Genomic DNA, 17,151 nt, shown 5'->3' with positions numbered 1-17,151 from the left:
CTAACTACACTTGCACTGAATGGTGCATGTAGAAGATGTAATTGCCTTCCCAGTTCCCACAACGAAAATTTAAAGAGCTCGTAAACTTGTCCATTACGTCATTTACTTTGTGTTGGTAAGTGAGGAATATGTAATTTCATACTAGTTAATTATTCTCCACGTTTGTTGCGATTCATTGACCAAAGAAAATAAAGATTGTTGTGATGGAACCGAGGAGTATATCAGCTGCACTTATTATCTCAGAATTCAACACGTTTATAATGGGTAGTCATGTTAACCTATCTATTGATCGTACTTTTATTAATTAAGACAGCTAAGCTCAATAGTTGATTACTGTAATAGAATAAATGTAGACGACTTTGTAAGCTAGAAATATTTTATTGAACTGGGTAAGTTTTTATTTATTGAAAACGCACAAATATTTATACACCTTAAATTTGATAAAGAAGTAATATACTCCCTCTGTTTTTAAAAGATGTATATTCTAGATTTTTCACATATATTAAGAAAACTCATTAAATATGCATTGTTTTTTGTGAATAACAATTTTCCATAACTTTTAGCCAATAGAAATTCAATAAACACCATTAATTTTTTTGAAACTTACAATTTTTCATAAAATCATACATTGAAAAGGTAAAAAATGTATCTTTTTGAAACAATTTTTTTTTCCAGAACATACATCTTTTAGGAACAGAGGGAGTATTTGATATGGAAGAGATACAAACTTGTTATGGAAGATTGTAAAATTGATAGTTAAATAGATAAATTGAAAAATGAACAAAATGAAAAATAAAAATTTTAACTGAAAAAATAAAAAAAGGAATTTTTGTTTTATTTGTTCCTCGTCATAATTGCAGAAAAATAAACTTTTCTTTGTAAATTTATTTTTCCATGAGAAATTTAGAAGAAAAGAATGGATATATCTATCAATAATTTGACCAAAAATTTAATGTAACTTGTATAAATTTTGATGAACAAAGAATTCATCATAATTTTTTTCTTCAACATGACCACTAATTGGAGCCTAGTGTTTTCATATCTTTCTAATAGTAATATAAAAACTGGTTACAAAATAGAAAAACCGGTTTCTTTAGGAAGTACCATAAATATATATTCACGTTAGGCTTCAATTGGTGATTACATAACAAATAATGATGAAATTCCTATTCTTCAATTTTTATACTAATCATGCTGAATTTTTGTTAAATTATATACACATGGATCCCACTCTATTTTTGTTAATCATAACAAGGAATTTTTGTTTTATTTGTTCCTCATCGGAATTACGAAGGAAAATTTTTCTTTGTAAATTCATTTCTCCATGAAGAATTTAGAGGAAAAGAGTGGATACACTTATCAATAATTTGACCAAAAATTTAACGTAACTTTTATAAATTTTAAAGAACAAATAATTCACCATAATTTTTTCTTCTTCAACATGGTCACCAATTGAAGTCTAATGTTTTTATATCTTTCTAATAGTAATAGAAAAACTGGTTAAAAATGGAAAAACTGGTTTCTTTAGGAAGTACCATAAATATATATTCACTTAGGCTTCAATTGGTGATCACATTTTATGAACAAATAATGGTGAAATTCCTATTCTTCAGTTTTATACCAATCATGCTTAATTTTTGTCAAATTATAGACACATGGATCCCACTCTATTCTTCTTATTTTTAAGGATGAAAACAATTATTAAGAAAAAATTCTCTTCCAATTTCGATGAGAAATGAATTGAACATAAAATTTTATATTTCTATTTATTTATTTCTTCAATTGAATTTTTGTTCATTATTTATTCATTTTTATGTTTAGTTAAATGTTCAATTGAAGCTGCAGAGTGTGATTGTCTGATTGGTGTCTAGCTGTCTATAGAATACTGTCTATATAATAGACAAAAAGATTGAGTAAAAGTTATTATTTACAATTTCTTTTACCAATGAAATGAAAAATAATGGAAATGATTTTACCATAATTTTTGTGAATAGGAAGACGAAGGAAAACTGTGGTGATTAGTCATTAGATTTAAAAAGTGTTTAAAATTATGCGTCAGTTATAAGAAAATTATAATTTACGCAAAGTAACTTTTCCTCTTAATTTAATCTGTATTCTCTTATTATATTCTTCCTGCAAGTCTACTATTCACATCCAATTGTGTGTTGTCTACTTTTAGACTTCGGATGTTACGAACCGTCCCGCCCCGCACCGCAGTTAACAGTAACAATTTTTTTTACATATACTATATATCTATACGTTTTTATAACTGTTAAAACCGTAACGCAGTTAAACCGCTTGTTTCACACCGCTCAAACCGTAGTTACCATTAGGAGCTATTTTTGTTTTCTTCTTATATTTGTTACTATACTAAACACTAGTTGGACCCGCAATCTAATCTATGTGCATCTAACTGAAATACCAAAAAGAAAAAAAAATCCTTTGTATAATGAATAAATTACGTCATACATGATTACCTAACACTGTTTTGTAAGGAAGTCTACGAATGTTTGATTACTATGACGTGACGATTATATTTTTCTTTGGTCAAATTCATTAACGTATAGTGATTGATAAATACTTCGTCATCGCTATCTAATTTCCTTAAAAGTCTCCGGTCTTTGTTTTGGGTTGCAAAATTTTGATTTTACTTTTGCGTGTGTTAAAATAAAACGAGAGGAACTCTGTAAAAAAGTTGGAGATTTAAATCCACAGCAGGGAACAAAAGAAAGTGAAACAATGAACTGTTGACAAAAAAAAATGAACTACTTTCTCTTCCAACGATTTGAGCCACTAATTAAATAATAGAATAATGGTGTCCGTATGATTATCTTATCAAAAACTCAAAGTTGAACATGTGATTTAGTTTAATATTTTAATAAGTCGTCTTAAGGTTTTGTTATCCATGTGTTGGTCGACTCCGTCGGATAAGAGCGATTTATAGGACATTAGGACTAGTAAGTAATTATTATATTAATATAAAATTGTTTAATATCTAACCATGAAATGAACTTTTAGCATGACCGAAACATTGTAGGTCCACGTATCATTCTTATTTAGTTTTTGTTCCCACGTGTCCGAGTCTTCACTTTTTGGTATTTTCAATTTGTAATTTGTTGATTTGATTATAGTTGTTTTGTTACAAAAGAAAAAAGAAGATTATAGTTGTTTATGATTCTAAATTATAAAACTTTTACCATTTCAACATGACAGACGCAATACAGACAGGTGCCACTGTACACTTAAACAATCAACTAAATTTTGATCCGCGCTTCGAAAGCGCAGATATTTTTTTGTTGATTCTTTTGACAAAATATTCTTAAATTTAATTTTTATTAAATAAATAATTTTTAAGTTGTTTTATCATAATGTTTAATTTTGAAGCAATATTTTTATATCCAATCCTGACTCATGGTTGCAACTCGACGATCCAGAATATAATCCACTTCGCATTTATAAAAAATATGATAAATCTAATAACAATCCAAAAATCTGCTATTAACTTGTAATACGATACCGACAGATTTCATATAAACTCAAAAAACATGATAAAACTTTTTGATTAAATTTTTCATATATTTAGAAAACTAAAATTGAATAAAATTTTATTATATCATTTGAAAAAATGTTAACAGAAAATTTTTTTATTGATATAACAGTATTAGTTTATTTTTGTTATAAATAAGTATAAGTTTATGTTTTCATTTTTAGGTTTAAAAGTTCATTTTATAATATTTTTTCTTTAATTATTTATTATGTTAATTTTTAGGTAAATTTTTAATTTGGTTTTACGGATATTTCAAAAAAATGTTAATTTTTAGGTTAAATTTTTAGGTTTAAAATTTTATAATATTTTTTGTTTAATAATTTATTATGTTAATTTTTAGGTAAAATTTTTATTTGGTTCTGCAGAATATTCAAAAAAAAAATTTGTGATGGATGAAAATTAAAATAAATGATATTCAAATATGTATATGATATATGGTTTACAGTATAGTATTTTAGTTTATATTAGAATTTTTTTTTATATTGAATATATGCATAATATTTGAATGATTTGTTTTGAATATTGATACATAGGTTTTTTAAAAATAATTAGATGTTATTTTGTTTGTTAATCTATACCTTTTTATTTCTTTTAGTTCTGAATGATTTTGACTTACAGAAAAAACATAGATAAGTTGTAATTAGTATAAAAATCTTAGTGCATTTTTAGTATGTTTACTTAGTCCACGTTTAGAATAAATATTTATTCTATGTTATTTGATTTAAAATTCGAAATGAATAAATATTAAATAACCGCTCTTGTATTTGGTAAAATACCATACTGATCTATTATTGTGGGGTAAAGTATAATTAATTTGGCCGATTTTATTGTTAGCTTAAATGTAGTTAAATCTCCAAAACCAAAAGAATATTCTGCTATTAATGAATGTTTTATTTCCTGTTAATATTATTGATACTATATAAAAGAAGACATGTTAAATTTCTAACAAATAAGTCCAACAACCTTTTGTAAGTAGATTTTTCAAGAATGTTTCCCTTTTAATAGAATAGATGGGTATATAACGGAGCATGGTACCACGATTTTTCTATTTTATTCACTGAACACACAATACTTTATTTGTACATGCTGTCTACTATAGGACTCGAACATCTAAACATACTTAACTTTTTTTTATGTAAAATGTAAAGATATTATTACCAAACTTTCCAAATTTTCGACAGAAATACAATAGAAATAAAAAGCAGACGAAAGAAAATAAAACTTAAACAACAACTCGATCTATCTAACCGAAACCGACCCAACAAGCAAAACTGCTGATCAGAGGTATCAGCTGATTCCACACTTACCACTTGCCGCAAAAGGAAGAACCTGAACGAAAATCAGAACCTGGTAATTTTAGCCTCCCCGATGAATCTACTCTTAAACATACTTAATTGTTTGCTGGTTGTTAATTCTTGCATATTATATGCGCCATAGTAAAAATTGAAGACTGTCGCAAACTCTTTCCACACCTCATGGTTTTACGATAATATGTGTAAACATTAGTATTCGTTAATGCATAGTTTTATCTGAGACCTGACGATAATTTGAAAGCAACTTATATATCACTGTCGTTATTTCTGTTAAACTTCATCAATTTTATAAGTGATCCAGTAACCAACCAACATTTTTATATGTTGTCATCAACCGAGCATTGACATTAGCTTACCAAACGACAATACACTGAATTTGCATCCTGACATTCCAAGTATCATTGAATTTATTTAATTAAGTTATCAAAAGGATAATCTGTATCGAGTTAATATTGTATTTATTTATTTTAAAAAAACTGAAAATATATTTATTTTTTATTATTAGAAAGCTTAGGTGAAACCCATATTTTTTTACATCTACATGCAGAACATGTATATATTTTCTTATTTTAAATGTAGAAATATATTATAATCTGGTATTCAATATCTTAATGAGTTTACAAAGAACAGGTATACTATTGCATTGTTGAAAATTTTACACTATATTGAATATCATAACCAATGTGATCCGTTTTTTGGTGCTATATCCAAAATAATCCTACCATTTTCTCAATAAAAGGGGATTATATATATATATATATATATATATATATATATATATATATATATTATTTTGATCTGGAAAGTTTATTAATTTACAAATGATTTTCTCTTTTACAAAGAATGTTATTTTTCAAAGGATCACACTAATTACGAAAATTGTTTAATTTTAAAATTTTAAATGATATTATTTTGTCAGCAACATGAACATACTCCACTAGGACTCTGAAAACCAAAATGTTAATTATGTGTCCATACACGAGCGGTCTTGAAATACCATAAGCCCACATTTATATTGTAAAGTTATATAATACTCTCTGCGTTTCCGAAAGTAAGATGTTTTAGATTTTTTACGTGTTCTACAAAAATAGATTTTCTATATGTACTTTTTTATACTTTTAAAAAACATTGAATAAAAATATTTGAATTAATTAAATTTCATTGGTGAAAAATTATTGAAAAGTGTATAATAAAGTAAAAGAAAATTTAAATTTTAAACATTTATTGAATTCTTAATAAGCGTGAACACTTTAGAAAATCTTACTTTCGGGAACAGAGGGAGTACTAGAAAAGGATAAAATAGAAAACATAAAAGAAAAAAATAAATCGTGGGGAAATAATGGAGCTCACATTCTGTTTTCAATTTTGATATTATTTTCTTTCCTATAAGTGCTCAAAATTTAGTTTTATATTTTTTTCAATAAAATAATTAGGGCTTTAAAAAAATGGAGGCCCTCGACTAGGTTTCATTTAGCTCTGCTTAAAGACGCCCTTCGTTGAAATGAGCGACTAAAGATGGTTAATCCGAGCATTCTGTGTCAGCCTATCCGTCGTTGTGTTTTGCGTACAGAAAACATGTATGAACCTTGAGTGATTAAAGTTCAAAATATTTTGAAAATATGTTACAAAAGCAAGTTATCCTTCAGGTTTTGAAACCATATTTACCACCTGAGAACAATTAGTTGTAAACATCACATAAAACTCTTTTAAATTTCTCATACTCTCCATTGTCCATAAAATAATCTCTATAAATGGTATATTTTATCAAAATTTGTATGAAAATTTTAAAATAATATTTACTTTTTTGTAACTTAAAAAATGCACAATAAAATAATCTTTACGTAACAAAAAATGTCAAAGTGACGTTTTTATAGTATAGAAGGAATAATAGTTTTGCGTTGAATCAGTCGTAATATAGTACCTAGGTTCAAGTTGACCCAAAACGAATTTTACGAGACAAAAGAAAATTCAATTCAAGCCAGATAGTTCAAACTAAATAGGTATTTATGCTACGGACGTGTTGAAACTTAAAACATCTATACATATTCAATTTGAAGACGTCCAGTCCAGTACATCGATTCCAAAAGAATATATAACCAATCTATTATAGCGGCTTCAGGTTCCAATCTGATGGATTCATTATTTCATGTATTCCCTGTAATACGACGGACTGAAATACAGCTGTTGAGAGAGATATTTATTACTCATTCTGTCTAACGAAAAAAGTGATTTTGATCTTTTTTACACAGATTACTACTAAAATGGTTATAACATATTTATATTTTCATTAATTACACACATTTAATCAATGGTATTTGAGATAAATAAATTATTTATAAAATCAATACATTTTACAACTAATATTCCTTCCGTTTTATAAAGTTACATATTATAGAAAAAAAATTGTTTCTAAAAGATATATTTTTGTATTTTCAATGCATGTATTATTAACTAATTGTAAAATTTTAAAAAATTTAATTGCACTTATTAAATTTTTATTGGCTTAAAATTATGAAAAAATAATAATCACATGCATATTTAATGTATTTTATTAAAATGTGTGAAAATCTAAAATATGTAATATTTTGAAACGGAGAGAGTACTAAACTAAAATAAATTGTATTAAAATTTTAAAATGATGTTTTTACTTAATAAGAAAAATACAAAAATGGCATTATGTTTATGAAACAAAATAAAACTATCTCAACTGGATTATTCTGTTTTTTTTTTCAAAATAAAGTAACTTTATATAGTTACATTTTACGTTAATAATACTCTGTTTTAGTATATAACTAGAGTGGTGAAAAAATGAATTACTATATCTATAGAGTAAATCTCTTTTTACTTTATTATCTAATAAAAAATAATGTAGAATTACTCAAAACTCTATTTTATAATGAAAATGGAGTAGGGTCAAAATATGTTGTAAGTATGTATATGTTTTTTTGAAAAAAAAGAAAGAGTTAAACTTGGGTGTATTAAAGACACATATATAACTTCCGGGTGGGAGGTGCAGTGTATGACATACCCTCTCTCGAATTTTCATACGGACGTATCCGTAACTGTGGTGAGCAGAACAATGTGAATTAGTTTCCACAACAAGAAGATCGAACCCATAATGTGTTTAGATTTAAGGTCCGTGCACTACCACTGGAAGTCCCCCTCGTAAGTATGTATATAACACGCCCCTCTTTGCGACCAAGAAGGCGAAACCCTAAGAAATCATCTCCGACTGAAATTCGGCAAATCTGGTGGGAATCGTCGCAGATAGGTCAGAACGACGTCCTCTCCACTCATCTCCTCCATCTTCTCTCCATAAGTTTCCATGGAGTCCGGAATCGAAGCTCCTTCGCCATCGTCGTTTTCAGAAAAACAAAGCATCTCCTGCTCACTCGCCGTTGATTCTACTTCTCTGGCTCTGTCGTCGGCCTTGTCGTCGACCATGAGCTCTGCCTCGTCATCGGGAACTTCGTTGGCTCTGACGGTCGCAAGCACGTAATCCCTTGAAGTCGTCAACACACTGTCTACGACGTCATCTTTTGCGCCAATGGATACGGGTCTCAGACCTCCGGTCTTCGTCATCTCTCCCTCATCGTCACCTGTGCAGACATCATCTATGTTGACATTCGCTTCTTCCATGACTTCATCAACGTTTTCATCGGCCTTGGTAAACACGATCTCAGATGGTTTGAAAGAGCCTGAAAGCTCCATTGCCTCGGAAAGCAATATCACTCAAGTCTCTTCTCTTCAAGATGACTGTAATCCACCTAAATTTGTCCCCATCTTGGGAGCTTGGGCAAAGCCACTTCTCTTTAAACCTCCTGCCACCCCTTCTCAACCTAGTACCCCTCGGGAGTATGACCCTGCAATTGTTGGGAATCAGTTAGCTGCTCTATGGCCGTCCTTGAATGATGAGATCTTAAACAAGAAACCAAAGAGCAGCCACCAGACCCGTACTCTCCAGCTTCCTATTGAGAAGCTTCCACCTCCGGAGTTAAAAGCTGATGGTAAAGTTCGATTCCCGTGGGCTGCGAGATTGAGCCCTCAATCGAGGAATCTATATCGTGCGGCCACTCCGACATACAGACTTGATGGTACACCACAGATATCTATTCCTTCAAAGGTGCTAAAGCTTGGTCCTGAGAATAAGGATGAGTATATCATAGGCAAGTTTCATAGGTGTACTCTTCCACCTGGTGGTCTGGTCCATGCAGTGACTAATCAAATTTGGGGAAGAAGCTGTAAAATAAGTTGCAAGAAGATTGGAGAGTCGACCTACATGTTTCATATTCCCCATGAGCCTACCCGCCATTGGGTAATTCAACGAGGGATTTGGCATATAGATGACTGCTTGCTTTTTGTCTTGCCATGGACTCCAGAAGACTCCTTCAAAATGACGGAAATCTCCACACTTCCACTCTGGGTCAACCTAAAGAACATTCCAGATTGTTGCTACTCTCGTTTGGGGATAAGTCATGTGGCATCAGGCCTTGGTGAACCCATCCTTACCCACAAACCTCGACTCGATCCTACCACAATGGGTGAAGCAAAGGTATTAGTTGAGATGGAGCTTGATAGAGATTTTCCAAAAATTATTGCACTTGATGATAAACAAGGTAGTATATTTCTTGTTGAGGTTGAATACACTTGGATACCATCTAAGTGTGAAAGGTGTGGAAATCTTGGTCACAAAGAGAAGCGGTGCCTTTTGACTTCTAAGCCGGAAAATTTGCAACAGCAAAAAGCAAAAGATGATCGCTCTGACATTCCTGTGGTGGATATTGATGTTATTCTCCGACAAAGGGATTCAATAACCGCTAAACCGTCATCAAATAGCAACCCAACGACTCCAAAGGTTAATGCTAATCACTTTATCACTACTGTAGAATTTGATGATCCTGTTATTCTGGATACTCAGGTTTTAGAGGATAAAGATATTGTTGAGCCCAACCAGCAACTACTAGTAGTTGATCAACGCGCTTCTGCGAATAACTCTTATCATTCAGACTTTGACCAAGAAACAAGCAACAGATTATCTGGAACACTATCACCTTCTCATTTACAACATGAGGAGCCTGCTAATATGCAAATTGCAGCTACCATTCCTTCCACATTAGTAGATTCACGATCTACTCCTATTGACACACAGATTATGGAGTCTTCTCCATCAAACATTACCAACAACGTGGTCCTAGGATCATCCGGTGTTGGTGCCTTTACCACATCACCTGTTCACTGTTCATTTGAGAGTCCTTCTCATTTTGCAGTGCTTGGAGATGATGAGGATGAAGTTGAAATTGAGCCTTCTTCACAGTTCAGCTTGACAAGAGGTGGCAGGGAATCAAAAGCTCCTATCAACTACCACAATATGGAATGGAAGACAGTCAGAGGAAGAGGTAACCGAGGTCGTCGTGGCCGAAGTTCCTCTCACTAGGTTATGTTTTCATACCATTATTGGTCTATCCTCTTTGCCTACTCCTTTGTTGCATTGGGTTGGGGTAAAATTGCTCATGAGGCTTGTCTCGTGGAAACTTTTTCAAACTATAAAACCTTTGGTCTTCGCTTGTAGTTGTTTATGTTTTAATATGAAAGTCCTTTTTCAAAAAAAAAAAAAAAAAAGTATGTATATAACAAGTGGTGGTCGGTAATTTAATTTGAGAGTACTTTATTCACATATATGTCGTGTGAGTATTCTACGTACAAGATATATGGTATTGCTTCTGTGTTTAAGAGCAATTTTTTTTTTGGAAGGCTTGCTTAAGAGCAAGTTAAAACTCGATCAAGAAACTTTTGGTCAACTCTATATCGATAGAAAGGTTTAATACATTTAAGATCTGTTAACGACGAAGCCTAATTAAAGAAAATTTACGTCGATAGAAACTTTTGGTCAATTCTACGTCGATAGAAAATTTTGGTCAATTCTACGTCGATAAATAGGTGTTTCATGATGGCGTCAAGGGATACATTCACACAAATACATTTGAGATCTGTTTGCAAGGAAGTCCGATGAAAATACAGTTGTTTTCCTCTCAAGATGGCTCTGAAATATATGAATACCAAAAACAGAAAAGACTGCAATTTTGACTTATGGATACAGATAAGACTTGTGGATACATTTTGGATAAAAACAGATTACGATCTACATACTTGAACACAACCAATTCTCAACTTCTTGATTCATGATATTAATACAAAACCAATAAAATTAGTATATATATACAATAATTTTTTTTAAAGATTTATTTTATTTCTATTTTTCACATTAAAACATTAAAAATACTTAAATCCGTTTATATACTTACAACGATATACCAAAAGAATAATGTTTAAAAAAAAATATAACATAAAACAAATGTACCACTTTAAAATATCCCATGCTGAAATTTGAATATACATATACGTTTCCAAAAGAAATCAACTATCTTTGTTAGTTGCCACTTGCCAGCCATATCCTAGAGATAATGTTTTGTTTTTGTTTTATGACTCCCGCGCAGTCAGGGGTATTATTGATATCTCGCTAGACTGGAGGCTATATAAAGAGCCCTAGTAACGGCCAGTATACTCCATCTCCCCCTCTCACTCCTACTTCTCGCTCTTCTCCGTCTTGTTTTCAGATATTAAACTATCCGTGAGTATCGCGTCTCTGTATCTATCCGTATCTCGTGCATTGATCTGATTTGTTTTTATCTTCCGAGAATATCTAGAAACTTAAACGTAATCGGCTTGCTATAGGGTTTCTTCTATATCTCTCTATCCTGAGAATATTCATCGTAGTTTTACTTTCTCTTTTTATGTATCCGAGAAAATACAAGAAAAGGAATACTAACTCGTAATGATTCTAATATTTTTCAGATCTAAAAGATATGGGAACGAACGATACAACATGTCCAGGACCAATGAAAGCAACCTCTAATGGAGTCTTTCAGGGAGAGAATCCTCTGCAACATGCGTTGCCTCTTCTGATACTACAGATCTGCATCGTTCTTTTCCTCACTCGTGTTCTTGCTTTTATCCTCCGTCCTCTCCGGCAACCACGTGTCATCGCCGAGATAGTGGTAGCGTTTCTTTAATCTTCTTTTCAGTTTGTGTTCTTTATTAATCTTGATCCAAATTTTGATTCTTATTAGAAGTCAAAAGCGGTTACCAATTTGATCAATAATTCATTTATCTTTAGAACTTAACCAAATCTGAATGACTTTTGAAAATATTATGTTTACGAGTTTTACACCAATCATAACCTTGAATTAGTCGTCCATGATATTTAATGACGTATATTCCGAGGAATTTTCATCAGAATATTCATTTTTCTTCCTAGAAATTCGCTGACACGTTAAGCTTTGAGTGTGTTTGATTTTCTTTATAGTTCCACTTTTCCACAAGTTCCAATCAGTGTGGAAGATATGATTCATTGTATAACTTCATTAACATTGACTAGTCATAAATTCATACTTTTCTTACTACATTTGCTTACTTTTCATATACACAATTATACATGTTTTTGGTCTGAAAACAGATAGTATATACTATTGACGTATACATTTGATTACTTTGCATAAAATTGACTAGTAAATACATCAAATTGATTAGTCATAAATGCATACATTGATATTACTTTGCATATAGACAAATATACATGTTTTTGGTGCGCAAGTAGGACTATATTATAGTTTTAAGTTTGTGTTTGATGTTGTTGTGATTGGTGTTTTAATTAGGGTGGAATATTACTTGGACCATCAGCTCTTGGGAAAAACTCAAAGTTTCTCGACACAGTTTTTCCAGCAAAGAGTCTAACGGTTCTAGACACACTTGCAAACTTAGGACTCATCTTCTTCCTCTTCCTCGTCGGTCTCGAGCTTGACCCTAAATCTCTCAAGCGAACCGGGAAGAAAGCTCTCTCCATCGCTCTAGCTGGAATCACTCTCCCTTTCATCTTCGGCATCGGAACTTCATTTGCACTGCGTAGCTCCATTGCTGATGGAGCTAGCAAAGCTCCTTTCCTCGTCTTCATGGGCGTTGCTCTCTCCATCACAGCTTTCCCCGTCTTGGCACGTATCCTCGCTGAGATTAAGCTTCTCACAACTGATATTGGGAAGATTGCCTTGTCAGCTGCTGCGGTTAATGACGTGGCGGCTTGGATTCTACTAGCTCTCGCAGTGGCTCTCTCCGGAGAAGGGAGTTCTCCGCTCACTTCTCTATGGGTGTTTCTAGCGGGTTGCGGTTTTGTTGTGTTCTGTATCTTTGTCGTGCAACCGGGGATGAAGTGGATTGCTAAACGTTGTCCTGAAGGGGAACCGGTTAAAGAGCATTACGTGTGTCTCACGTTAGGTATTGTTCTCGCCGCTAGCTTCGTTACGGACTTGATTGGGATCCACGCGCTGTTCGGTGCGTTTGTGATCGGTGTTATCTTCCCTAAAGAAGGCAATTTCGCAAACTCTCTGGTTGAGAAACTTGAGGATCTCGTGTCAGGCCTGTTCTTGCCTCTTTACTTTGTATCAAGCGGTTTGAAGACAGATGTGGCGACCATACAAGGAGCTCAGTCTTGGGGACTATTGGTTTTAGTTATATTCAACGCTTGCTTCGGTAAGATCGTCGGCACGGTGGTGGTTTCTCTTTACTGCAAAGTTCCTCTTGATGAATCATTAGCACTCGGTTTCTTGATGAACACGAAAGGTCTTGTTGAGCTCATTGTCCTCAACATTGGTAAAGACAGAGGGGTAAGTCACATATATTAATCTTTGAGAAATACTTTCAAATATAGAATTATATATTTTTTATTTAAAAATAACTAGAGTTTAAGAGTTATAGTAATTTAGTTTGACTATTCAGAATGTTATTTAGTACAGAAGTTAAAAGTGCTATATATGAGATTTATTGTAATAAATATTTGAGGATTAACCTGATTTTTGGTGTTTTTTTTTCAGGTTTTGAACGATCAAATCTTTGCTATAATGGTACTAATGGCGATTTTTACTACCTTCATGACGACTCCTCTAGTTTTAGCGGTGTATAAACCAGGAAAATCTTCAACCAAAGGCGATTACAATAACCGGACAATCGAGGAAACGAACCGGTCCAACAAACCGCTACGTCTTATGTTCTGTTTCCAAAGCATAATGAACATTCCTACGATCGTGAACCTCATCGAAGCTTCCCGTGGCACGAACCGTAAAGAAACTCTATCAGTCTACGCGATGCATCTCATGGAGCTTTCAGAGAGGTCATCTGCTATACTGATGGCGCACAAGGTTAGAAAAAACGGCCTTCCTTTCTGGAACAAAGACAAATCTGGTAACAGTTCCGACATGGTGGTGGTCGCATTCGAGGCTTACCAGAGACTCAGCCGCGTCTCAGTGCGTCCAATGACGGCCATCTCAGCGATGGCAACTATCCACGAAGATATATGCCGTAGCGCTGAACGCAAACGCGCCGCTATGGTGATTCTTCCGTTTCACAAGCACGTTAGGCTTGACAGGACGTGGGAGACGACTAGGAACGAGTACCGTTTGATTAACAAGAAGGTTATGGAGGAAGCTCCGTGTTCTGTCGCGATTCTTGTTGATCGTGGTCTTGGTGGTGCGACTCGCGTCTCGTCTAGTGATTTCTCGTTGGCTATAACGGTTTTGTTTTTTGGAGGGAATGATGATCGCGAGGCGTTAGCGTTTGCGGTTCGTATGGCGGAACATCCTGGTATTAGCTTAACCGTGGTCCGGTTCATTCCTAGTGAAGAGTTTAAACCGGAAAACGTGAAGCTCGAGATAACCGAAGATCAAACCGGTTCATGTTCAGGGGAAACTAGATTGGTTGATATAGAAGCTATAACCGAGCTTAAAGCAAAGCTAAAAGAACAAGAAAGCTCGGAGTGTCAGATTGTATACGAAGAGAAAATTGTTAAGTGTCACGAGGAAGTCTGCAAGGCTATGGATGAATATTCAAGAAGCAATCTTTTCTTGGTGGGGAAGTCACCAGAAGGTTCGGTAGCTTCAGGGTTACATGTGATGAGAAGCGACACGCCAGAGCTTGGACCGGTGGGGAATTTGTTAACGTCAAGCGAAAGTGTTTCGACGTCGGCGTCGGTGTTGGTGGTGCAACAGTATGTAGCAAGCCGTGATTCTCCGGTGGTTGGAGTCTTGAAGAACGCCACAAAGGAAGACTCGCCGGTTAAGGATACGGAGAGTCCTTAGCGATCTCTTTTTGGGATTCGAAGACTCGAAAAGGTCAAAAGATTGACTTGTGTCATTATGTAAATAATAAATTCGAATAAAATAATTTCACAAAAAGAATATTTCGTTTATACACTGTAGGTATCCGTAGCATTTGGATTAAAATGACTAGAATGATGCCCGTCAATGTTTATAGTAGTTGACAAAAAATAGTCAATGATTATGTGTTTTATATCTCCTCATCAGTTGAGCTGGCAATTCGAGATCACAATTCAATGTTATTGGTTAAATATTTAGTCTCATAATGCAGATACTACTATACTAGCTAGTTAGCTGATGAGTGATGACGAGAAAAATGAATCGGGAAAGGACGTAAATGTTTTACTATTTGATTCTGCGCACGGATGAGAGTGTCTTTTGAGTAGCACATAGTGTTTGTTTGGAGATGATTAGCATTTAGCAGATTAAAGTCGTTCTTTAACCATCGCTGGTATTGAATGCTGGACTCATAACTTTTTAGATCAATCTTAAATGAACCTTCTGAGTTCTGAGGCTAAACATTGATTGTTTAGCTGATAAATTTTTAAATGTTCCATGGTGAAGTTGAGGAATAGAAGGTGTCTTTCTAGATTTCTTATCGTTTGTAGTTTTCTTTTTCGTTGAGTATGAGTTGTGGTCTCGTGGAGCCTAGTTTCTGGGACATGCTGTGAATATCTAATGACTAGGCATAATGATGGGATTCTACCGGTTCGTGTGATAAAACAGAATCCAAATACAAAGAGTTAACCAACAAAAAGCGGTTAAAAAGAGAAAATCATCACGTGTATTATCAAATTATTTTCCATAATTTATATTTACTTTGATCAGTTGTTTTGTGGTAGAAATTAAAGTTCCTACACATCAATCGATTATATAATTTTATTGATGAACAATAAATAATAGCCTTTAAATCATAATAATCAAAATAACCAGTAAAATGAATGAAACAGTAAATAATATGCTTAAAAACAAAAAAAACAAAATAAACAGTAAAATGAATGAAAAGTAAATGAAATGAATAAAAATAAATAAAAATTTGATTAATGATTATTACTTTCTGAATAAAATTATAGAAGGACCATGACTATAAGATATATTTTTTCAAATAGTATATATATGATACTGAAATATTTTTAAATAATGTAATATACATATATAATTTTTAAAATATTACACTAAATTATCTAATAATAAATTTAATTTTTGTTCATTATTTTTACTGTTTAAATGTAGAGAAAATATTTTATATTTATATTAGAAAAGTTAATTTGAAAGGATAATGAGAAAACATTTCTGAATATTAAATTGATTTTTCTTAAATGGTGTGAATCTTGAAAACATCATATTTTCCTTATTCTTTTTTCTTCTTCTTAATGTGTTACCAACTGAAAGAATAGAGTAATGATCTTCTTAAAAACTTTGTTAGATGCATGCAAATCAAAACGATAAAGTTAGTTATGTACAGTCAAATTTAATTATTAACTAGATTATAACCCGCGCTTAACGCAGTTTTATTTTTAATAAAGTAATTATATATATATATATATATAAAGGTTTTTTTGTTTGATAATAATGAAACTCAAATGATGAAAGGTTACAATATTAAGTTATATAATAAATTGATAATCAAATTAAATATGTCAATGCTTGATTATCAAATGAAAATATTTGTAATTAGGTCTGGACATTTTAGTGGATATTTGAACCCGTATTTAAACCCGACTCGAAAAACCTGAACCAAAGTCTGAACCGTAATAACAAAATACCTGAATGAGTATAGAATTAGGAGATAATGGATATCTGAATCCGAGCGGACAATATCTCAACCCGAATAGATATTCGAAGATTCTGAACATATGTATATTTAACCTTATATTTCTAGTTTACATCTCTTATTATATTTAAAATATTTATATTGGTATTAAATATACTTTAAGATCATATAATATACATATAATTACTACAAAAAAACGATTTGCTCAAGCTTATTGTTTCATGCATTTACAAAAGTTTTATCCAATTTTTTTTTAAAATAACCAAATTAGTGTTTTTTTTTATTTTAAAAATGTTATCTCCAAATCTGTTAATCATT

The 17,151-nt window shown here is 32.3% G+C and overlaps 1 protein-coding gene across 1 annotated transcript; it reads left to right on the top strand.

Moving 5' to 3' along the window:
* Positions 1–11,407: 11,407 nt before the first annotated feature.
* On the top strand, positions 11,408–15,098 carry LOC103861367 (cation/H(+) antiporter 17). Its single transcript, XM_009139074.3, has 4 exons — positions 11,408–11,488; positions 11,713–11,915; positions 12,573–13,574; positions 13,782–15,098. The coding sequence occupies exons 2-4, from the start codon at positions 11,724–11,726 to the stop codon at positions 15,039–15,041; spliced, it is 2,454 nt and encodes an 817-aa protein (XP_009137322.1). The 5' UTR covers positions 11,408–11,488; positions 11,713–11,723; the 3' UTR covers positions 15,042–15,098.
* Positions 15,099–17,151: the final 2,053 nt, after the last annotated feature.

Source organism: Brassica rapa, chromosome A01, assembly GCF_000309985.2.
Source record: "Brassica rapa cultivar Chiifu-401-42 chromosome A01, CAAS_Brap_v3.01, whole genome shotgun sequence".
Classification (NCBI taxonomy): domain Eukaryota; kingdom Viridiplantae; phylum Streptophyta; class Magnoliopsida; order Brassicales; family Brassicaceae; genus Brassica; species Brassica rapa.
The sequence above is the reverse complement of the archived record's forward strand: the minus strand, read 5'-3'. Positions and strand labels throughout refer to the sequence as shown.